At 43.0% G+C, this 24,540-nt stretch overlaps 1 protein-coding gene across 3 annotated transcripts; it reads right to left on the bottom strand.

The window, feature by feature from the left end:
* Positions 1 to 1,548: 1,548 nt before the first annotated feature.
* Positions 1,549 to 21,396, bottom strand: LOC139562423 (palmitoyltransferase ZDHHC16A-like). 3 transcript variants are annotated; one of them, XM_071380132.1, is made up of 11 exons: positions 20,803 to 21,396; positions 10,197 to 10,449; positions 9,851 to 10,045; positions 5,127 to 5,215; positions 4,913 to 4,941; positions 4,554 to 4,696; positions 4,289 to 4,372; positions 3,923 to 4,002; positions 3,618 to 3,741; positions 3,444 to 3,514; positions 1,549 to 3,285 (listed from the first exon to the last, which is right to left on the bottom strand). In XM_071380132.1, exons 2-11 carry the CDS (start codon positions 10,440 to 10,442, stop codon positions 3,183 to 3,185), a joined length of 1,164 nt encoding a protein of 387 aa, XP_071236233.1. In that variant the 5' UTR covers positions 10,443 to 10,449; positions 20,803 to 21,396; the 3' UTR covers positions 1,549 to 3,182. The 3 variants fall into 3 exon arrangements, with proteins under 3 accessions (XP_071236233.1, XP_071236231.1, XP_071236232.1); XM_071380130.1 differs by lacking the exon at positions 4,289 to 4,372 and having other exon boundaries at positions 20,803 to 21,389; XM_071380131.1 differs by lacking the exons at positions 4,289 to 4,372; positions 4,554 to 4,696 and having other exon boundaries at positions 3,923 to 3,968; positions 20,803 to 21,393.
* Positions 21,397 to 24,540: the final 3,144 nt, after the last annotated feature.

The following is a 24,540-nucleotide window of genomic DNA, read 5'->3' as shown; positions in this document are numbered from 1 at the left end:
TTTTGATGTTAGGAGCTCTCCTCAAACAATAGCATGGCATTTTTTCGCAGTAATAGCTACTGTAAATTGGACAGTGTAGTTATATTAACAAGAATTTCAGCTTTCAGCCAATATAAGACTTATATGTACCGACATTTGTTTTTTCTCTAAAATCTCATATCGTGACACAAGGCGCTGCATGATTTACCTACTGTCCCCCTATCCTAAGAAGGTATCCCTTTAAGGAGACGCACAGCATCAGAGCAGGCATGCGTCCAGACCAAGGGCTCCTCTTTCTTTAGCAGGTGGCGCAGTGGAGCGGTTGTGGATGAGTACTGTGGTATGAAAACAGAGATAGTATGCCATCATACCCAGTAAGGATACAACCTGGGCAGCAGAGTTTGGCTCTGGGATCCGGTGGATTGCGTCAGTGTTGGAGCGGGGAATTGCCCTCGGCCAAGAGGCGAAATCCCACAAAGTCTATGGCAGGGGCAGAAAGAAAAAAAACGTGGTGTTTTGCCAGTGCAGTGAACATGCTGTTGAGGCACTCATCATGGACCCTGGTGGTGGGCCCGTGAACAACGCTGTCAGAGGTACATGGCCTCCTCTGGGATCCCCGCAAAAGACCGACATGATCTTTTGAAAGCAGCTGTGGGCGGAGCTTAATCCAACCGCTATGTGCTTGTAGCGGAAGACCCAGAAGTGGGTGAAGAACGCTGTAAGGTTGCAACCAATATATGTATCCCTCACGGAGGTACAGCTTGGTGAACACAGTGGCGCCATAGAACAGGGAAGAGTTATTCTGCAGTGGGCAGAGGGTATTTGTCTTGGATAATGGCCTTGTTTGCTGCTCTAAGGTCCACACAGGCATGCAGGCCCCCCCGATAATTTTTTTTACACCAGGTTTGAGATCGAGGGAGATGCATCGATAGGCACGATGATGTCTTCCTTTAGCTGGCACCGGAGCTCTGGGGTGGAGCGTCTCTGTGTATTGTGTCTGAGCAAAGCGGTTCGTGTCAGTGAGAGCGAGTGAGTGGTTGGAGAGAGGAGGCTAGCTTTGCAGCACATTCTGCCACAGAATCCACTTGAAAAGCCAGCTGGAGTGCTTTTGTTAGTCGAACCTGATGATTTGCCACTGGCAGTCTTTCACGTACTTTGTTGTTTTAATGCTCAATGAGTTGCTCACGTACCATTTCGTCCTGCAGTGCACCAAATTTACACGAGCTAGCTATGCCCAGTAGATTTGCCTCATACTGGTGTGCACACTCACCAGGCAGCAATGTCGGGAACAGAAACCGACAGAGGAGGGGACTTGTGTAGCTGAGTGTCCCGAACACACACTGTCCCTCTGCGCCTAGGCAGTGTAGCAGCAGTGCTTTTAGCCTAGCATCACTCACGTCCTGTAAGCCCAGCTTGTTAAAATGTATGTTTCAGAAGTTTGAATCCAAAGAGACCATGGAGCCGGGGGCTCACCTGGCAGAGCAAAAATAGGAGAGGGTGGTGGTAGGGGAAATTCAGCCATCCTTGTCGCCACATGTTAAGTGTGAAGGATAGACGCGAACACAGGTGTCAGAGTCTACTACTTTTTTATATCATACCGTCAACTGAACAATACAGAACATGGGGGTGGTAACATAACATAACTCCAGGGTCAACAAATGTAACATTGCATGTAACTGTCCTACTGTACAGACATACGGTGCTTTTGGGGGTAGAAGACCGAGTGCATCGAGCATAACACGTTAACCCCGTTACTCATTGGTAGATGTTTAAACAAGTTCAAATGTTTTGTTAAGCTTGCATTCAAATGCCCCTCCCTTGATTCCATTCTCCCGGTAGCAAGGGGAGTTATGGCTGATTTATGACATCGTTAACCATTACCGTCAACCCCTTTTCAGTGATTTTTCTCAATGTCAAGATGGGATAACATGTTTTATGATTTTGAATGTGCTCTTTATGACAATGTTAAAAATAGATTCGAGCCGAGATCCACATTTGTTATTGTTTTAAGGAAATGTAACATCGCAAACAGACATCGCTCATCAAGTACCTCCTTTGTACTTGATGAGTTAAGGTCACTAATTAGTAAGGAACTCCCCACACCTGGTTGTCTAGGGCTTAATTGAAAGGAAAAACACAAAAGCCTGCAGACACTTGGCCCTCCATGGAATGAGTTTGACATGCCTAATGTACACCAGAGTCCTATTGTGGACGTGTCATAATACCCATAAAACCTAGCGTTTTTCCACCATTCATTTTTCCCCATAGGAGATTTAAGAAACACCTAAAATAATGGCTGTGTTTTGTGTAGTTACCCTGGCGTGACGTTTTGATAACCATGTAACTCTCTGACAAGGTGACTTAAATCAAAATAGTAATTAGCGTCAAAGTAGACATCATGAAATACTACAAATCCCTGCAAGTCATCTCTAGCTAACACCTTTGCTAACAGGTATTCTGTCAATTGAAAACTTGCAGACAGTTGACAGAATTGTCCATCTAAAGAAATGGTGCCAATGTATTCATTACATTTAGCTGACATTAGATAGTTAATCCCGAGATTCTTACCTTTTCCTTGATTCGGAAGTCTCATCCTGATCATCATGGCATTTGTAGTTCTTTATGATAGTCACAGTAGCGTTTCATTTTTTTTTTTGGGGGGGGGGGGGTGAATACAGGCAAATATATTGATAAGTCACCTTGTCCTAGAAAGATTTACAGTTATCAGAACAAAACCCAGCCCATAATTTAAGTGTTTTTAAAAAACCCTATGGGAAAAGTGAATGGGGGGGAAAAATAATTGGAATAATTTCCCTGTTTGACCTCTAGGTCTTATGGGTAATATAACGACTCATACTGTGGTACTCTGTAGCACAGTCTGAAAACATTATGAAACAGTTCATCCCCACATCATTACAAGTTCTGGAGTGTGGTTGGCCTTTATTACACAAGCCCAGACCACTGTGCCAGGACCAGGGTTGAAACATTTTGTAGGGTTGTTTCACTTAGGAGCAGCAAACATTCCCCATCTCTTCCCTGTTGTCCTCCCAGTATTCACTCTCCTGCTCGTCTACAAAACCTGGTCATGTGACATCGGTATATGTAGGGAGCAGGGGCCCCTGGGAGATGTAGTTCTGTGTGGACAGAGTCTGTGGGGTCAGGGGTCAGACAGCCATCAGGTGTTTCCTCATTTTGTATTTGGCTCAGACGGGCATCATGTCTTTTCTGAATGGATAGATGTCCCAGGTGAGGCCGTTCCCAATGGGGACATGTCCAGAGGGCATGATGACTCGCGTCAGCCAATGACTGGAGAGAGAAGAGAGGCAGACGTTACCACAACTAAATACAATACTTAGTAATAGTGTTTTATTTCTGACCACAACGGTCACATGATGTGCGTGTTAAATATCCGTGCAGATCAATAGATTGTCACACAGCCCGGAGAGGAGAAGCATCTAACTAACCTTTTCCTCTCCACACCTAAGAAGACTTTCCAGTTGTTCAGTCTGCCATAGTTAAAGGAGTTCTTGTACACCTGGGAGGAAATAGGAGAACAGTTTGAATAGCTTGTGTCCGCCAACTGTAAGACAAGGCGTGTGTGTGTGTGTGTGTGTGTACGCGCGCTAGCGTGCATGAACCTTGCCACGTCTCCGCATCCGTTTGGTCTCCTTGCTGTTGAGGTGTCTCTCTATGCTGGTCTCTCCTCGGGATATCAGCACTGCGTGCCAGATAGTCAGCCCCCCAAGAACTACAGCCACCACGCTAAAATGACCAGTCGCAGGTTTAATTTGAACTGTTTTATTGCCAAACAGCCAATGACAACACACAGTACTGTGGGGCTGAGCTTCTAACGCCATTGGGAAACAATGTGCTTTTAACATCACTGTGTAAAACTCACTAAAATACAGTAATAATAACAGTCATCTCGTGACGTACATCTCACCTGGTTAACACCCACATGTAAATGATACTCTTGTGGAACATCTCGTCTCTGAACGTTAAGGGGGGAGTCTGGTAGGTGCTCTGATTGACGACAGACAGAGGTCATACAAACACCTAAAATAGGAAAAACTTATCCTAGTCGGGACCCAGGGTTGTGCTTAAGTCACCTGTTTTAGGAGTATCAAATACCGTATGAAAAACATCACCCTTTAAAAGTCATCTATTGAACCACCACCACGAAAGAACAAGAAAGTAACCAGGAGAGGCCAATGAAGTGAGAGGGGCAGTGTGTGTGTGTGTGTGTGTGTGTGTGTGTGTGTGTGTGTGTGTGTGTGTGTGTGTGTGTGTGTGTGTGTGTGTGTACTACCTGCACAGGCGGTAAGATGCCTAAGAGTTGCCCCTTCCCCATCACCGGGACACCTGATTTATCAAAGTCCATGTGTTTGAAGCGCTCTCGGGACAACGCAAAACCACACCCCCAGACCACCAAGAGTTAGACAAACAGAAGAAACACTTCAAGAGTTCAAATTGAACACAGAGACGGTTAAAGTAGACCGTGACCCTCTCAACAATAGAAGCCCAGCAGACCAAGACCAGCAGACGCAGGTCTCCCTCAAAGGGTTTGTGTGTACCTCTATAGCACTATGAGCCCTATAAGCATCTAGGAAGAGGTTCCGGCCACTGATGCTGCAGTAGACACAGCCCAGGGTCAAGGAGACACAGAAGCAGAAGAAGTAGCGCTGGTTAAAATGGCCGACACAGTTATTCAGCCACGCTGGGGGGAACCAGAGTCAAGGAGGAAACGATAAACACTAACACCCGTCCTCAAAATACTGTGCAATAATCTTCATTTTTGTGCCTCGCAGACTTGCTTATAAAAGATGCAGCTATGGTAGACAATCTAAATGGTGTCAACCATCCCTGATACCGTGACATTACCAGTACACTACCAATCAATCTCTACTCTCCCAACTCCATTTAAAAAGGATACGACAATGATGGTCCATTTTCAAAATGCACCTGTGAAGTAGAAGCTGTCGTGTTAAAGTTAGACATCTACAACGCTACTATACTGAACCAGGGTAATGAGTTGTCATCGACTAGATAGAATTAGTATTCCCGTCAGATATTTAATTCCCCTAATGGTTATGATAGGGACATCTGATCCTAGATCTATGGTTAGGGGTAACCAAAGTTTGCCTTACGTGTTGCAGATGACACAGTGGTGAGTTCTGGCTGGTTTGGGGATGATACACTTCTTACACATGGACACAAATGGAATGGAATTTTTCATCTGGAAAAAACACAACACAGAGATCTCTATTACGCCTGTGTGTGTGTGTGTGTGTGTGTGTGTGTGTGTGTGTGTGTGTGTCTCGGCGGTAAACTGCAGGGTGAATGTGACGCATCTAGTGCAGTAGTGCCTACATAATCTCGCTTAGAGCTTGCTGCCACCAGCTAGCCCTTGTGGTGAATTGGGGAGCAACTTCATGCACAAGTCCCCCCTTGTCGGAACAAAGCCTCTCCATGACCAAGACTGCTGTGTCGGGGTGTCTGGTGACAGGAGTGAATGCACTGGGAGACCTTAATCAGACCCCTGCACGCCAGTGGCACAGGGCTATTACGGACGCCAGCAGTGGGGACTTCAGTGGCAGCTGCTCTCGACAGGACATGTGACTGAGCTGCCCTATTTAGGAGCCACACTGCTCACCCCAGCAGGGGAGAGGCCTAGAAAATGTGGCCTAAAAAGTGCCCACTCGCTTCTTCCTGGAAAGGTTACCCTCTGGATGGACAACATCAGCACGTGTGGGACTGGCAATTAAGACCAGCCTCTTACTCCGTCTCACCAAAAACACTTGTCGGCATAAGTGAAAGACTCACGTCTCTCCGTATCCTCCTAGCCAAGATGCGCTATGCCACTCTTCTCAGTGCATACGCAACAACGTTACCATCTAAAAATGAGGCAAATGACTGCTTCTACCAGTCACTAGATGAGGCCCTTTACCGCATCCCCAGGAATGACAAGCTTTTTTGCTGGGTGACTTCAACGCTAGGGTAGGACAGAACAGGATATGGAGCGGAGTGCTGGGTACGCATTAGAGGTCGACCGATTAATCGGAATGGCCGATTAATTAGGGCCGATTTCAAGTTTATTACAATTTGAAATCTGTATTTTTGGAGGCCGATTTTTTCTTTTCTTTTTTTCTTCACACCTTTATTTAACTAGGCAAGTCAGTTAAGAACACATTCTTATTTTCAATGACGGCCTAGGAACGGTGGGTTAACTGCCTTGTTCAGGGGCAGAACGACAGATTTTTACCTTGTCAGCTCGGGGATTCAATCTTGCAACCTTACGGTTAACTAGTCCAACGCTCTAACCACCTGCCTTACATTGCACTCCACGAGGAGCCTGCCTATTACGTGAATGCAGTAAGAAGCCAAGGTAAGTTGCTAGCTAGCATTAAACTTATCTTTTAAAAACAATCAATCAATCAATCATAATCACTAGTTAACTACACATGGTTGATGATATTACTAGTTTATCTTGCGTTGCATATAATCGATGCGGTGCACATTCGCGAAAAAGGACTGTCGTTGCTCCAACGTGAACCTAACCATAAACATCAAAGCCTTTCTTAAAATCAATACACAAGTATATATTTTTAAACCTGCATACTTAGTTAATATTGCCTGCTAACATGAATTTCTTTTCACTCTGTAAATTGTGTCACTTCTCTTGCAACAGAGTCAGGGTATATGCAGCAGTATGGGCCGCCTGGCTCGTTGCGAACTGTGTGAAGACTATTTCTTCCTAACAAAGACAGCCAACTTCGCCAAATGGAGGATGATTTAACAAAAGCGCATTTGAGAAAAAAGCACAATCGTTACACGATTGTACCTAACCATAAACATCAATGCCTTTCTTAAAATCAATACATAGAAGTATATATTTTTAAACCTGCATATTTAGCTAAAAATAAATCCATGTTAGCAGGCAATATTAACCAGGTGAAATTGTGGCACTTCTCTTGCGTTCATTGCACGCAGAGTCAGGGTACATGCAACAGTTTGGGCCGCCTGGCTCGTTGCGAACTAATTTGCCAGAATTTTATGTAATTATGTCATAACATTGAAGGTTGTGCAATGTAACAGGAATATTTAGACTTATGGATGCCACCCGTCAGATAAAATACGTAACGGTTCCGTATTTCACTGAAAAAATAAACTTTTGTTTTCGAAATGATAGTTTCCGGATTCTACCATATTAATGACCAAAGGCTCGTATTTCTGTGTGTTATGATGTTATAATTATTTGATAGAGCAGTCTGACTGAGCAGTGGTAGGCAGCAGCAGGCTCGTAAGCATTCATTCAAACAGCACTTTCGTGCGTTTTGCCAGCAGCTCTTCGCAATGCTTCAAGCATTGAGCTGTTTATGACTTCAGCCTAATCTGGGGAGTTGATAGGCTTGGTGTAACCGATGTGAAATGGCTAGCTAGTTAGCGGGGTGCGCGCTAATAGCGTTTCAAACGTCACTCGCTCTGAGACTTGGAGTAGTTGTTCCCCTTGCTCTGCATGGGTAACGATGCTTTGAGGGTGGCTGTTGTCGATGTGTTCCTGGTTCGAGCCCAGGTAGGGGCGAGGAGAGGGATGGAAGCTATACTGTTACACTGGCAATACTAAAGTGCCTATAAGAACAACCAATAGTCAAAGGTATATGAAATACAAATGGTATAGAGAGAAATAGTCCTATAATTCCTATAATAACTACAACCTAAAACTTCTTACCTGGGAATATTGAAGACTCATGTTAGAAGGAACCACCAGCTTTCATATGTTCTCATGTTCTGAGCAAGGAACTTAAACGTTAGCTTCTTCACATGGCACATATTGCACTTTTACTTTCTTCTCCAACACTTTGTTTTTGTATTATTTAAACCAAATTGAACATGTTTCATTATTTATTTGAGGCTAAATAGATTTTATTGATGTATTATATTAAGTTAAAATAAGTGTTCATTCAGTATTGTTGTAATTGTCATTATTACAAAAATAAAATAAATAAAAAATAATAATAAAAAAGAATTGTCAGATTAATCGGTATCGGCTATTTTTGGTCCTCCAATAATCGGTATCGGTGTTGAAAAATCATATATCGGTCAACCTCTAGTACGCATGGTGTTGGCCAGGTCAATGAGAACGGCATGAGACTGTTGACCATGTGCAGAGCATGATCTCACCATCACTAACACCTTGTTCCAGCAGAAAAAACAATAGAAATCTTGGATGCCACACGCTTCAAAACACTGGCACCTGATCAACTATGTCATAGTAAGACGGTTTGATACCAATGACGTCCTGCTGATACGTGTCATGAGGGGTGCAGAATACTGGACAGATCACTGTATGATACTGGCTAAACTCCAGGTGAGAATACAGTGGCAATATCTGCGGCAACAGCCGGGGGATATCCCTTCTGGCTGTTGCCGGCAAGCTCCTGGCCAAGGATATGCTGCCAGAATCCCAATGCATCTTCCGAAAGAAAAGGAGCACGGTTGACATGATATTCACGGCACGGCAACTCCAGCAGAAGTGCCATGAACATCAGGACCGTTTCATGGCCTTTGTCACCCTCTAAGGCCTTCGACACGGAGCCGGGAACTACTATGGGGCATACTAAAATGAGTTAACATCCTTTCCCAGTTCCATAAGAGGGCAGGAGTCAGTGCCCTTGGTAGTACGCATTGGTGTGAGGCAAGGGTGCATGCTGGCACCTGTACATCTTCCTCATATGTGTCACCCAGCTTCTCCACAAGGAGCTTGAGGACAGCAGCGGGGTTGCGGTGGACCTCAGGCTGGTGAAAACCTATTCAACATCAGGAGGCTCCAAGCAACCACCAAGGTTGACGGAGCGGGTTCTTGAGCTGCAGTATGTTGATGACTGTACTTGTGAACCACACTCCGGAAGACCTTCAGTCCATCCTTGTAAAACGGCTGTGAAGGTCAATAGCAGGATGGGACTGTCAACAAGACAGAGGTGGTCTGTCAATGGAGATCCAGCCCTCCATGGCCTTCTTCACCATTGAACACAAATCACTGGCAATATCCCCGTCATTCAAATACCTGGGCAGCATCCTCTCGGAGGACTACAGCATCGACCCAGAAATTCAAAAAGGGATCAAGCAAGCCTTCACTCCCTTCTGGAAACTCAGATGCAGTGTCTTCCAAAACTGGGATCTCCACCTGCACACCAAAGTCACCGTCTATCAAGCCGTCTGCATTACCACAGTTCTTTACAGCTGTGAAGCCTGGGTCACCTACAGTCACCACAACAAGCAGCTCGAGCAATTCCACATAGGATGCCTACAGTGCATACTGGGAATCAACTGGGGCAACCGTTTGCCCCACACAGAAATACTTCCTAAGACCAACTGCAAGAGTAGACGCCAAGTTCACACAACACCAACTGCGCTGGCTCAGGCATGTCATTAGAATGTCTCATGAGCGCTTGCCATGGAAGATCTTGAATGGCCAGCTACTTCTTGGCTGCCGGGCTGAAGCGCTACCAGCTGAAAACGTCACTGAAGAAGTGCAACATCAAACCCACAGACCTGGAGGACTCTGCTGCAGACCGTTCCATCTGGCAGTAGCTCTGCCAGAGCGGTGTACAGAGGCAGGAGGAGAGGAGCACAAAGAGACAGTAAAAACAGCTCAGGAGACATACCACCATGACTGCCGCCCTCCGCCCAACACAGACTGCACATGCCCCACCTGCAATTAAGTTTGTGGATCTCGGATTGGACTCTACAGCCACCAAAGAATTCATTGTTAATTCAGAAGTGGAAGTCATCATCGGATACGATGGACTACCGCAAGGCAAGTGTGTGTGTGTGTGTGTGTGTGTGTGTGTGTGTGTGTGTGTGTGTGTACCTTAGGGGGGTATCCTGGGGCAGTATTGGTAGCTTTATAATAGTGGAAGACAATCATGACGAGGTTCCAGTGTCCGTAAGTCATGTGCCAGGCTATCCAGGATGGAGAGTACGTGTCGAAGATCACGGGCAGCATAACCACATAGACTACCAGCAGGATAGAAGTGGTCAGTATCACTAACAGACATACAAACACCTGGAGAAATAGAGAGGGGGTAAATGAGTGAGAAATTGTTTCATGAGCATGAACATCTGTGCAACTCTCTCACACACACACACACACACACACACACACACACACACACACACACACACACACACACACACACACACACACACACACTTACCGCCCCGAACCTGCGGGTGAATAGGTCCACCATCCAGAGGATGGGTTCCATCAGAGATTCCATGACGACTTCAGAGTTGGTGAGGGTGTTGTAATAGAGGGAGTCGACCATCAGTCTGAGGTAGGCCCATATCTGCCTCACACACAGCGGTAGTCTGCGGTTGTTGCCATTGCTGCAGTGCCACTGTCTGGCGCACACACACAACCACAGCCAGCGCTGCAGCAGGAAGGTGGAGCACAGCCGCATTTTTCTCCTGAAACACACACAGATGAATGTTTACAAGGGATTATTCTACCATTTTTCACGATGCTTAAATAAATAAAACACCTGTGTCAACTTAAGACATCCTCCAGTGATTTTGGAACATTTACTGTGGCAAAGTGATATCCCATGTATAAATACAGTAAATAATACACACTTGTTGGATTCAAACTTCTAACTTGAAATATCTTACACTATTAGAACAGTGGATGGAAATCTACTGAGTGAGAAAGGGGAGTGCATAAAGTTTACATTCTGTTAAAACATGTTATTGTTAAATCTCATGTATACTATGAAGAGAAGGGCAATGGTCTGGTTTCAGTCACAGACAGCCGTGAGTTAGGGAGGAGTGAGGAATTGGGGTCAAGGTCAGGTCAGATGAAGTGAGAACAAAGAGTCACCACTAAAGTCCTGCCTAGCAACAGAGATGTATTGGCTGTCCAAATGTGCGAGGAGACTCAGCCTAGAAAGAGGGTATAAATATATGTGCTTGTGTAAACATGTCTTTGTCTTATACAGCTGTTTGATCCAGTGGTTAAATAAACTTGGTTTGAGCTTTGACTAGTTGTCCGTTAGGTTCTGACAGAGTGAAAAACTAACAGTTGGTGTTGTCGCCAGGATTCCCCACAATGTATAGTCGAACTTGAGAGTCTGAATAAGTGGAACAGGAGCCGGCATATAAAAACAAGGAAGGCAAAATGTTCCTACACCTGGGGAAACTAGAGTCGTAGGCTGAATACAATACTGGTTACAGATCTGAAAAGCCTGAGTTTATTAATTTGGCCCACTGTAAATACTAACGATAGACCTAGGGGTTGGGGCACCTGGGGGTGGGGGGGGGGGGGGGGGGTTAGCCACCAGAAGGTTAGACTAGGCACTGCGGGCACAGCGTGTTCAGGAGGAATTAGCCCCCCTTAGGTTAGATTAGGGGTTGGAGTCTGTAGTCTCTATGGTATATGGAGATGTTGGAACATCCATGTACTAGTACGATAGGTTCTAGAGAAGTAGTCCATGTAGAGGCACAAAAACAGGAAGTGCGTTCGGTGGAGAAGAGCAGATATCAGACAATATCTGCGCTTAAAGATGAAACGTTGTCAGTGAGTGGGAATGTGGATGGCGATAGAACGTCGCCTATAAGTTCTGGAGGAAAGCTACATTCATGGTTAGAAACGCAAAAAGATATTTGAATGCCGTTTGAACAGGATTCATGTGTATTAGCAGTAGCAATTGGGAGAGAGCTTGTTTTATGCCTTATTGGGGCAGGGACCTGTGACAGATTGTGGAAATAGGAAGACAGTGAATCATTTGTGTAATATTTACAGTGGTAATATTTGAAGCGTGACACCGGTATAAGACATTAGGTCTCCCGTATTGGTTCTAATACAAGGTATCAGGTGCCGTGACCAATTTAAAAAAGGCACAAATGCTCACTTCCCCAGAGAGTATCACTAACTTGGAAAATTATTAAAATTGGCATATATTAGAGCCGTGAGTGAGGAAATCTGAATAATAACTATTGAAATGGCGACCGACGGCCACGATTCTCCCTTTAAAGTGGGGCTAGAGAGAGAAAAGTTTAATAAAGCCATAGAGGCGCTGAAAGAGGCGCACAAGCAATCTACAATTCGGCTCAAATATGAAAACATTTTAGCAAACTGGTTTAAATTGGTCAGCATTTCCCCGCGGACAGAAAATTCCAATCAAATAAAGAACTCAGAGATGCTGTTGTGGTCTGCCAACATGACATCAATGAGACATTTTGTTCCTGTACCCAAGAATGCAAAGGTAACTGAACTAAATTACTATCGCCCTGTAGCACTCACTTCTGTCATCATGAAGTGCTTTGAGAGACTAGTCAAGAAATCATATCACCTCCACCTTACCTGTCACCCTAGACCCACTTCAATTTGCTTACCGCCCCAATAGGTCCACAGAAGATGCAATCTCCATCACACGCACACTGCCCTATCCCATCTGGACAAGAGGAATACCTATGTAAGAACGCTGCTCAATTAGCGAAATTCTGCAGTTTTATAAAAAGGTATCCAGTAGGAATGCACAATTTGTCGGTAAACGTATCGGCCCGATGTCTAGTTTAACGCCCATGTGCAAAACCGATGTCAAAGCTGACGTGCATAACGTTGGTACATGATGTAATGACGCCACTACGTGCAACACAGCATTCCTAACCTAGCTCACAATGTCTGCTGTGTGGATCGAGCAGTCATTTGAAAGAGTAAGAAAATGTCAGCGAGACAATGCAAAGGCGAAATCCATTAACGCCAAGATAATGGAATTCATTACCATTGACAATCAACCGTTCTCTGTCGTGGGTAATGTGGGCTTTCGCGACTGGTCGAGCACCGGTACACACTACCAAGTGCGCTATTTTTCAGATGTTGCCCTACACAGTAATAGTGTCACTGCTATTAGCTTCACTACTTACTATGGAACGCAGTTGGGTCTTTGCGTGTGAAAAAAGATACGTCAAATTATTATTTGACGCGTTAAATAAGCTTTTAAATTTGACACATCAAATAACACAGTTCTATTAAAGAATGTTGTGTGTTCTGAATTTGCACGTGCAAGCCAAGCGCCACTATCAGTAGCACTGTCAAAGCTGTTAAAAAAAAAAGTCTGCAAACAAGCAAACACCGGCCACGAACAATGTGTTTACAATACCGCGATGGTAATAAAGCATTATTTGTTCCACCACAACTTCTGGGGTAGCTAGCACCAATACAACCAGCCTGAAAACAATGACCAGTAGAAACTGCAGTAATTTTCATTATTCTTAGCAATCCTTTTGAGTAAGTATTAGCTAGGTAGCCACTTGTTGTTCGCCTATTGAATATTAACTTCAGTTCAGGAAAATAAATATCTAGTCAGCTACTTAACCCTATTGCCCAAAGCTAATGTTATAAGCAGCCAGCTAGTTTCATCTGGCTAGTGAAGCTCGACTGGACCGGGTTAGGTGTTGTGAAGCTAGCCACAATAAGGATTAGGCACAAAAGTGGAATTTGCGGGGTTGCCTTCAAAATAAAATTACCTATTTGAAAGTGATGCAGAAGGTTACAATTGGTGGAATCATGCCATACTTAAACAAGGTTGGAATGTGAAGCAATGAAATGGGGTATCAGTCTACTCGGTGACACCCACAGAACACAACTGTGAAGAGTTTACGCAAATATTAGCATTGTAGCTCTTATTGCGGGACTGTGAAATCACCTCCCCAGTCAGCTTATTGTGTGTATTGACATTCATATTGCGCTGTATAGCTTTACGTAAGGATTGGGGATCAATGAAATAGGGTATCAGTCTACTCAATAGCCAAGATATTTTTTCTCCCCCAACATCCTCCTCAGAGTTAGACTCCAAAACATCCACACAGTATAGTTTTTTCCCTCGGGAATAGTGTTACATACACAGGTTGACAATAAATGTGGCTCAATTCCCAGTTGTTTCAGAGTCCCGCAATAAGGGCTACGACGCTAATGCTCTCTGGGTGTCACGGACTAGACTGATACCTATGGATTGTGGATCAACGACATGGGGTAAGGCTGTACAGTGAAATAAGTATGCCCCCAATGCAATTCTAAAGTATAATACATCCAGTGTGATTTCAGATGTCAAATTAACAAAATTGTCTTTTGTTGATTTTATTTAACATTCCAAACTAGTTTATCATGATCTATTCAATTATGGCATACTTCTACTATGTGTATTAATTTGCATCACTGTCAATTACAGTTTTATTTTGAAGGCTAACCGCAAAGTCCCCTATTGTGGCTAATCCTTATTGTGGCTAGCTTCACATAGATGGGTCCGACCACCATTAATCAAATAAGAGCTGTCTTATAAATTAGGGTTATTTTAGATGACAACAACTAGCTATATAGTTAACTAGCTAACTAAAGCTACTGAAACAGATTGTCGTTTTGTTTTTGGGGAAGAACATTGTTTGCATCTATGAGCTAGCTAGCTTTTTTTTTATGACCAGCACTGTATGTGCACGAGACAACTTTATCAGCATCATAGCATACGTATCGATGAATCGTTGTGACGTATGAAATACGAATGTAATAACTACAAAAATGTATAAACGCGTTAACTTATTATGTGCCGTGCAGTCATATTCAGGTCCTGATTGGTCAACAAGCATATTTGTTATTAGTGTTATATAACAAATTGTGTTATTTGACGAGTATCTTTTTTGACATGCAATGACCCAAATGGTGTTCCATAGAAATCCTGGTTGAGAATGAAATGACTGAACAACAGAACAGCACAACAAGTAAGTCCTTCCTGTTTGGCCCTGTCCGGGGGTATCATCGGATGGGGCCACAGTGTCTCCTGACCCCTCCTGTCTCAGCCTCCAGTATTTATGCTGCAGTAGTTTGTGTCGGGGGGCTAGGGTCAGTTGGTTATATCTGGAGTACTTCTCCTGTCTTATCCAGTGTCCTGTGTGAATTTAAGTATGCTCTCTCTAATTCTCTCCTTCTCTCTTTCTTTCTCTCTCTCGGAGGACCTGAGCCCTAGGACCATACGTCAGGACTACCGGGCATGATGACTCCTTGCTGTCCCCAGTCCACCTGGCCTTGCTGCTGTTCCAGTTTCAACTGTTCTGCCTGCGGTTATGGAACCCCTACCTGTCCCAGACCTGCTGTTTTAAACTCTTAATGTTCGGCTATGAAAAGCCAACTGACATTTATTCCTGATTATTATTTGACCATGCTTGTCATTTATGAACATTTTGAACATCTTGGCCATGTTCTGTTATAATCTCCACCCGGCACAGCCAGAAGAGGACTGGCCACCCCTCATAGCCTGGTACCTCTCTAGGTTTCTTCCTAGGTTTTGGCCTTTCTAGGGAGTTTTTCCTAGCCACCGTGCTTCTACACCTGCATTGCTTGCTGTTTGGCGTTTTAGGCTGGGTTTCTGTACAGCACTTCGAGATATTAGCTGATGTACGAAGGGCTATATAAAATAAACTTGATTTGAAGTAAGTGAAAGAAATAGCTTTTGATTGTTTTACTGGTAATGGGGACATATGTAAAGTTTTTAAAAAAATAACTTTTTACTTAGTGTGGTGTGTAACCTTTATTGTACTTAGCAAGTCAGTTAAGAACAAATTCTTATTTACAATGACGGCCAAATGTGCTCTGCCCTATGGGACTCCCAATCACGGCCGTATGTGACACAGCCTGGATTCGAACCAGAGACTGTAGTGACTCCTCTTGCACTGAGAAGCAGTGCCTTCTACCGCTGTGTCCATGTGTGTGTTAAGCATTCTAGTACAGTTAAATAGTTCAAAGGCTGCTAATTGTTTTTATAAAAATCGGTATCATTTTTGTCAAGGAAAATATCGGAAATCGGTATTGGCCAAAAATGTCATATTGGTGCATCACTAGTATCCAGATCCGGCCGTAAAGGGATCTCCCAAATAAGTAAGGCTTGGCCATTTGTTTGTTTTTGCCCTACATTTTAACACACACACACACACACACACACACACACAGGGTTGTGTGTTTGTTAGTGGTGTTAATACCGTGTTTTATTTATTGTGTAGGGTATTTTTTATTTGGTTGTAAACCAGGTATGCAGAATGATGGAAATGTGAGATTGTGTTTTTAATGTTTTTTAAATGGTTTCTGAAGTACAGAGAAAAAAAAATACTTGAGTGGTGTTGAATGACCTTTGTCCTGACTTTATGGTGATCAACCTCACTAGAAATGACAGAAACATTGGGTGAGAGTCATATGAAGAAGTGTATTGCTATTGTTTTTGTCTGTGTTTCAATATAAATCCCACCAGATTGGGTCTGCTGTATGGTCGGAATTTCTCCCTTAGGGTTAGAGTACTAACTCCCTGACCCTGTAACTCTCCGATGAGGTCACCAATATGATAGGGGAGTATAAACCAATTTGGGAAAAATGGTTTCAACAGTGTATTGGGTATGCTCTTTGACATTTTTCTTAGGAATTTTGTATTAAGACATTTGGGAATGTAATCAGAAATGCCTTAAACTGTTGTTTTGGTTTGTCCTCTCTCAAAGTTATGGCGATAGTGAATACAGATGGTATCTAGATGCATGGAAGAAATAAGTCGACCGAGACCAGTGTGAGCTTCACCCCCTCTAACCGGCTGAAGTAATGGCGACAAAGGTGTTCACTACGACCTTGGCATTCACCACTTCTACTGAGACCGGAGTCCAAGCCAGCAACCTGTGTACAAGCAGGAGTGCAGCATGGGTCTTGAGACCGTGCATGTGCCGTGAGCATGGAGAGAGATCTCCATCCTGTCTGATTTTCAGACTTAAGAAATGCTTACTGCCCTGCCCACTTCACTGTTGAGGAAACTGCAGTTCTGAAATACATCAAAAAGCGTGAAGACTTCTGCCTGAAGCCCATACATGTTGGACCCCAGGTATGCTGTAAGAGCATCCTGTCTGGTGCAGAGATCAACAAGGCCTATGGTGTCATCACTACCGTGTCTTGCCACCTTGGCCTGGATGAGGGCAAGGTTCTTGGCAGTCTGGCGAAGTACACTTCCAAGCAAGGACTTTGGGATGGATGCAATATGTCAGTCGTGCCAACATATCTCATCAGCCACCTGGTGGAAGGGACTTTGTGGATCTGAGGCTCTTTCCCCTGTTGCCTCCATCATCCTCCAAATCCTGTTGCCTCCATCATCCTCCAAATCCCATCAACATCAGCAGCCTCAGAGCGCAACTGGTCCTTGTTTGGAAACACACACACCAAAGCACACAACAGGCTGACCAATACAAGGGTTGAAAAATTGGTGGCCATCAGGACATGAGCCATCCTCATCAAGGTTGGAAAGTGACAGTGAAGATGAGACCTCAGAGTCTGATGTTCAGGTGGACATTGAGGAGGTCCAGGGAGAAGACATGGAAGCCTGAGAGGAAGACAACCAAAGCTTTAGTTTCTAGACTATCGTTTTACAGATGTATGTGGAACACCTTTTTGGGAGATGCGATGGATCATTGGGGATCATTCAATATTCCCTTTCTTTTGTTGTTCAGTGAAATCACCACATGTGAAAAGTCAACTCATTTAATTAAAGTTCAATTCGTAACTAAATTGTTTTTTAAATTATTTCTATTGGAAGGATTTAATCATTTGCAATCACGTCTACTTATGATAAGGTAAAAGGTATATGTTTGTCTCCATATGATAAATATATCCAATGCAAAAAACATCTATATTTAAATGGTATTAATTTGCATATATTTCCTATAATTCCCATATATTCTCGGCAAGTCTAGGTCCAAGACGCTTCTGAACAGCTTCTACCCCCAAGCCATTAGACTCCTGAACATCTAATCAAATAGCTACCCAGACTATTTGCATTGCCCCCCTCTTCTACGCTGCTGCTACTCTTATCTATGCACAGTCACATTAATAACTCTACCTACATGTACATATTACCTCAATTACCGTGACATGGTACCCCTGTATATAGCCCCGCTATTGTTATTTACTACTGCTCTTTTATTCTTATCTCTTACTTTTCCATTTTCTTTAAACTGCATTGTTGGTTAAGGGCTTGTAAGTAAGTATTTCACTGTAAGGTACACCTGTTGTATTCGGCACATGTGACAAATAAAATTGTATTTCTAAAAACATGTTTTCACTTTGTCATTATAAGGTATTGTGTGTAAATGGGTGAGAAATGTACCAATTTTGAATTCAGGCTGTGTTATCTAGTGGAAACCCGGCTGACGTCCGACCGCACCCCCTGCCACACCCACCACCGAAGCCCCTTTTTGATCCAGAAAAAAAAACCTGCGCACACCTACACAGGCCTGAACAATACACAGAGCTACAAAGACCACATGGTGTAAGCAATGGTTCCGTTTTAAGACCTACTTTTCTGGGCTCCGGCCCAGGTAACGGGATATGGTGGATTTGCGACAGAGAAGTTTTGAGTCTGCCAGCCGTTCATCCTACCCGCAATTCCAGTTTAGGATTAGATTAACCCAACCCCCCACCCACCCAAACAACCACCCCCAAGTGACACCGCTACCATGACATCACATTTAATCTCTGAAATTGGATGGTGGGAAGTACCATTCCGGCCATTTGAAAATAAAATCTGAATTAAAACAGTCCAATTGAAAGGGGACTCAGTAAAGGGATCATGTGGAAACAAAGCACTACAGGCCTAGTTGACATTTATAATCTCTTGAGCAATGTTCCCTCTAAACTGCGTGCGTGCGCAGCCGTACAGCTCCCTCAGGAAGAAAATCAGCCCACGCAGAGAAGCACAACATTCCACTTCACACAACTGTGGGAATTCCCAATATAAGCCACTTTCAAAGCAACATATTGAAACAAAACTAAATATGAAAGACTTCGTAGGCAAAACTAACTACACAAGAGATCTGGAGTAGGATTCTGTTGTATTGACAGCAAGACTCAGCCTGTACTCGACAGACCGGTGCAGCATAACCAATCAGAGCTGCAGCATCCCTATATGCAAATATACTTTTGCCATTCCTTTGACCTGGACTGTGTTTACAGCATGAGTAGATGCGCTTGTTTTGGGATCAAAGCGAGAGAACATTTGTCATATTCTTTGAGTTATTAGTCCAGTTATTGCTAATTTCAGGTAAAGAGCATTTTTTTCTGTCTTAAAAGGAGCATTGTTGTATTTTGAGACAGGCTTGAATAAGCTAAGTAGCCAATAGGCAAAGGGTAGGATAATGTCTGATTCTCTAATTTACATTTTACATTTAAGTCATTTGGTTTCCTGCGTCAAACACATTTCCAGTCACCACCTTGTCTGAAGGACAAGGGAATAAACAAGTTAATGTGAAGCCCTGCATTTTTTTCAAAAATTCTCACGGAATGTAAGCTTACATTTTACACCACACGTTGGCTGCTACTGTAGGCTGAATGATATGAAATTTTAACATGGAAATAGCCGTTCTGTGATGCATTTTCTCCATTGTTTTTAATGGTAGGCCACTCAGATAGGCCTACATTATGATCAAACACCCACAGTAGCCTAATTGGCCACTGTTTTAACTGTAACTTAAAGCGGGTACAGCCTCAGTATAAACAATAAACCCGCGCCAGAAGTTGCACAGAATTTTCACAACGTTCAAGTTTGCGCTCAGCAGACCTGAAATTTGCTCAAGTCACCCAATCCCAAATCAACCCCCCTACGCACTTGTGGAGATCTGCGATAATTTGATCTAAGCAATATGGTAAAACTTCCACCTAGCCTATTAGAGGGCAAATTGGAACTATTGCCAAATTGCTTACACCTGTGAAATCATTGCAGCTCTCCACAAGAGTGCATAGGACATTGGGCAGGGCTCGCCAACCCGGTTCCTGGAGAGTTACCGTCCTGTAGGTTCACTCCAACACTAATAATTAACTGGTTGATGAGCTGAATAAGGTTAGTTACAACTGGGGATGGAGCAAAAACCTACAGGATGATAGCTCTCCAGGAACAGGTTTGGAGAGCCCTGGCGTAGGGTCTAGGCCAGGATTGCCCAATCGCAATTACATTCAGCTGTGGCCCCAAAGTTTAGCAAAAAAATATAAAAACAAATCTATACAATTTTCAACTGTTTGTCAAATACTATCTGTTTGGGATTCCTGCGGTGAATTTGCTGTGTACAAATTATAAATAACTATGTTCCTGCACACCGACCATCTGCTCAAGAAAAAAATTATAATAATCGGCCCACAGCTGAATGTAATTGGGGACCCCTGTAGATTTGGGATTGGGCCACAAACTGCTAGGACTACTGCTTTAAATATATAATTATGACACGTCATTTTATAGCAACTCTACTCTCACTCTTCTGCATTCCAATCAAGGGATATGAGCAGGGCGGAACACAATCGTGAGAGCGACACAGCCCATAATGACAGCTTTGAAAGAATGGAGTTAGCTACATTGTTGGAATCCTTTCCAGACGTTCTGAACGTTCTGTCTAGCACATTGTTGCGCATTTTCACCGCAACTTTCCATGAACATACCTCTGTCACTCACTGTCCATTCTCCCTCATTTGTTATAAACCATCTGCCAGTGCAGTAGCAATTATCAAGCTCTGTCATGATTCAATGATCTATGTTTATGACACGACGGACAAAATGCTGTTTTAAGATAGCCAAACAATATGATTGAATAGGAGTCATATACATTTAAGTTTTTCCTCAACCCTGCCGTCAAAGACCATCAGTTGAAAGGACCACTGGAACTTGACCGGTGTCGTGAGCTACCAGCAGCAAGCTTGAAGAGAGAGTAGCGCTGTATGCTGCTAGTTACCATGCACAAAGTAATACATTCCATTTATATACTCACTTTCTTAAGATTGCATGTCACCCGTAAGAAATGTGTTCTCTGGCCATGATACCAAGGTGAAAAAGGTTTAATTCATCCGGAAGCTAACAATTGAACGGAGACAATGTTCTCTGTCGCGAGTTTAGCCCAAACGCTTATCCTCTACCGTACAGACTCAGTGCTGAAAAATAGCAATTTTACTTCCGGGAGAGGCTATACGGACCAAAGGTGTGCATATAAATAATTGATATTGACACGGTGCCCTGATTGATGACTTATGTCGCACAGCGACAGTCGAGACGAATAAATTCGGTTGTCAGTCCTTCTGATGAGCCTTCCTGGCTATCCGTCCTGAAAAGTTGCTTCGTCGAAACCCGTAGCTGACGAGGTAAAAAGCTGTCGTTCTGCCCCTGAACAAGGTAGTTAACTGTTCCCCATTTTTTTTAAATATCATTTTCGTTATTTGACATGCGACTAAAATCACCAGGAAATCAGCTCAGTTATTTTAATTTAGAAAATCTGTAACCAAGTAATCACACGCATAAATAGAGGCATGTGATTTTATCCCAACGTAATCAAGGTTTAGTGTATATATGTTTGGGATTCTTGCGGTCAACCGAATTTATTCGTCTCGACTGTCGCTGTGCGACATAAGTCATCAATCAGGGCACCGTGTCAATATCAATTATTTATATGCACACCTTTGGTCCGTATAGCCTCTCCCGGAAGTAAAATTGCTATTTTTCAGCACTGAGTCTGTACGGTAGAGGATAAGCGTTTGGGCTAAACTCGCGACAGAGAACATTGTCTCCGTTCAACTTCCCAGCTAACTAGTTGATGCTTGTGGCTAGACACTTCAGCGAGAATTTGAAATTTGTCTGCCCAAGTTGGGACTTGTGAATGTTTTTATCGGAGTAATTGATAGTTTTTTTTTTTTACAAACATGTAGCTAGACATTAATGTTGTAGTTTTACATTTTGGGTGACACTGCAATAAATGATTAGCCTAAGAGTAGGACCAGATTCAGTAAATCACTTCAGTCTAAAGTAAATTGAAATGCATTTGCCAAAATGATATAATTACTCCTGTCTTTTCAGAAATAAATTAAATTCTTCACCATGACTTAGCCAGGATCATTAGCTTCTTTTAAAGCTGTGGATTGTTTCAAATTACAAGCGTGTAGGCCTATACGGTTGTGTGGCGAAGACATTGGTGCCTCTCTCCGGAATGTGCTGAGCTGTCTCCCGCCAGTTCTTGTGCAGTCATTGTTTTATTGTGTTAATTGTTTGCCATTTTATTGTTTATTTTGATAAATTCCCCATTACCTGTGACCAGTAGTAAATGTACCGTTAATCGTGTCATTTCGTTACATTAATTTATGTTAATGCATAGATTAATTAGTCCTACAGTCATTTACCGTTCTTATTCTCAGAGTGGAAACTTTTGCAGAGTTCACAACCTGTTACACTTGTGAGAAACAAGCTTTGGTTTATTTCATACCATCATTTATGAATTTAGTCAAATTTTTCATTGCATTTTGGTTGGAGCGCTCCATGTGAGCAATGAGTGTATTTTCTCTGTCATCTTAATGTTAACGGAACGCTTGCGCCTGAGCACCTATAGAAGTAGACTAACTGGTCTGCTGCGTGCAAATTTAGGAAAGTGCCCATTTGGGGATGTTCAATTTCTGCTTGTCTTCTCAGCACCACTAATAAGCTGCGCTTCTCAGTAATTTTTTTCTTCTCCTCACACAGTAAGTCAACGAAGTCCTTTTATTTTTTTATAATAATAATTCTACATACTATTTGTAAAATCTTTCCAACACTCTCCCCCTTGATAATAACCAGGCCTTGGTGTGAAAGAGCAAAATGTAATACCATATATCCAGTGGTAACGTGATAAAATACCTGAAACACATTTCCCTTTGTGCAAAATCAGCTGTGTTTGTCCGGAGCTCACTGGTGCTAGGAAACAGGAAACCGAGGGCCCGGAATAGTCTAGTTGATACAATGTTGCAAGTTCGCTGGCTGGACCTTCGTATATAAACAGTTATTGGGCCGGAGCCAGTTGATTGATTTGATAGGCTACGATGTTGCACGTCATAGCTCAAGTCAAACAGATAGAAAAGGAGGCAGACAGATGGAGTAGAGCGATGAATGCGTTTATATTTGTCAGCTTTCTGTATTTTTACTTAGTTCACAGTGGAAGTTATCTGCCTACTGCTACATTGGCCAGGGGTCTCCAACAGGTCGACCGCGTAGCTCGTAGCCCACCTATGAGTAGCTCGCCAAACAATTCTGAAAGTACATGCAATTTTCACGTGTTCCACCGCCAAATGTCATAAACAAATCTCACAAGTAGGTCCTATCAGACACCGCAAGCTCCCAGCTAATATCTAATCAACATTGACATTATCCCACCCCTGGTTTGACACGATTGTCTTAAAAATCCAAACCTAACACAATATCTGCCCATTTCCAACAATATTGCCCCTGTCTGTGGTGCGCACTTTTGTTAATCACTCCATGTGTAGCCAGTTGATGTGATAACCATCTTGTCAGTTTAAAAAAAATACTTTCTCCAAAACCTTCTCAACTAAATGTTAATTGCAAAGTAGGCTTACCTGGCAGAAGTGTATCATGAGTAAGTATATAATTTGTATCTACACTGAACAAAAATATAAACGCAACAATTTCAAAGATTTTACTGACTTACAGTTCTTAAGCAATTCAGTCAATTGAAATTAATTAATTAGGCCCTAATCTATGGATTTCACAAGACTGTGAATATATATGGATCTGTTGGTCACAGATACCTTAAAAAATAGGCCTCATGATCTCGTCACAGTATTTCTGTGCATTCAAATTGCTGTCGATAAAATGCAATTGGTTGTTGTCCGTAGCTAATGCCTGCCCATACCAAAACCCCACCGCCACCATGGGGCACTCTGCAGTCAGGTCAAGACCCTGGTGTGGGCGACGAGCACGCAGATGCGCTTCCCTGAAACAGTTTCTGACAGTTTGTGCAGAAATTCTTCGGTGGTGCAATTAAAAGGTGAATTGGACTCAATTTTAAATTTGTTAGTTTTCTTCCAGACCTAAAGAAATGTGTCTTAAGTATTGATATGGGCTCAGAACATCAAATGTTGTTGTTTCTCTATGAACAATTGTAATTTTAAGAGTGAAAAATTAAACTGATTTTGGGGGGGGGGGGAAACATACAGATTTTATTAACCATTATTTTACCAGGTATATTGACAGAAAACACAGTGCACTACTTCCTTGTACATTAAGGACCTGGGGAAAAGTTGCCGGGGAGTGGAGGAGAATGTGCCTATTTGAAAGCTAGGGAAAAAATGAGTAGCTCAGGACATGTTTCATTTTTTAAAAGTAGCTCTCATGCTAGAATAGGTTGGAGACCCTTGGCATAGGCTCTCTTCATTCCATGCGCTCATTTCTTTAGCCGCCAATGGCTAACTGGGAATCAATGTGTACATATATGGCAGAGGCTGGTGCTCTGGCATTAGTGGAATTTTAACTTTTAGATTTTTATCATTTTAATTCCGATTAGTATTGTTAACCACGTGACAATGATTTTGAGAAACTAAAATGTTATTCGATTTTGAGAAATTAAAACATTGAAATGAAACTCTTCCATGAAAAATGCACATATGAAAATCATAACTGGCACGCAGATCAGTAGAAATTGAAGGATAAATTGTAAGCTTCCCCAAACTTGAAACTCATGTTCAGCCTTGGA

Source organism: Salvelinus alpinus, chromosome 32, assembly GCF_045679555.1.
Source record: "Salvelinus alpinus chromosome 32, SLU_Salpinus.1, whole genome shotgun sequence".
In the NCBI taxonomy this organism is placed as follows: Eukaryota; Metazoa; Chordata; class Actinopteri; order Salmoniformes; family Salmonidae; genus Salvelinus; species Salvelinus alpinus.
This window is presented reverse-complemented; position numbering and strand designations above follow the sequence as displayed.

What these genes read in the sequence shown, in the direction of transcription:
- LOC139562423 (XM_071380132.1), bottom strand. Translation starts at nt 10,442, where the DNA reads ATGCGGCTGTGCTCCACCTTCCTGCTGCAGCGCTGGCTGTGGTTGTGT. An exon ending in CCCCAGGATACCCCCCTAAG is followed by an intron (nt 5,216 to 9,850) that starts GTACACACACAC and finishes TGTTTTTTCCAG; the next exon opens with ATGAAAAATTCCATTCCATT. An exon ending in CACTGTGTCATCTGCAACAC is followed by an intron (nt 4,942 to 5,126) that starts GTAAGGCAAACT and finishes TCTACTTCACAG; the next exon opens with GTGCATTTTGAAAATGGACC.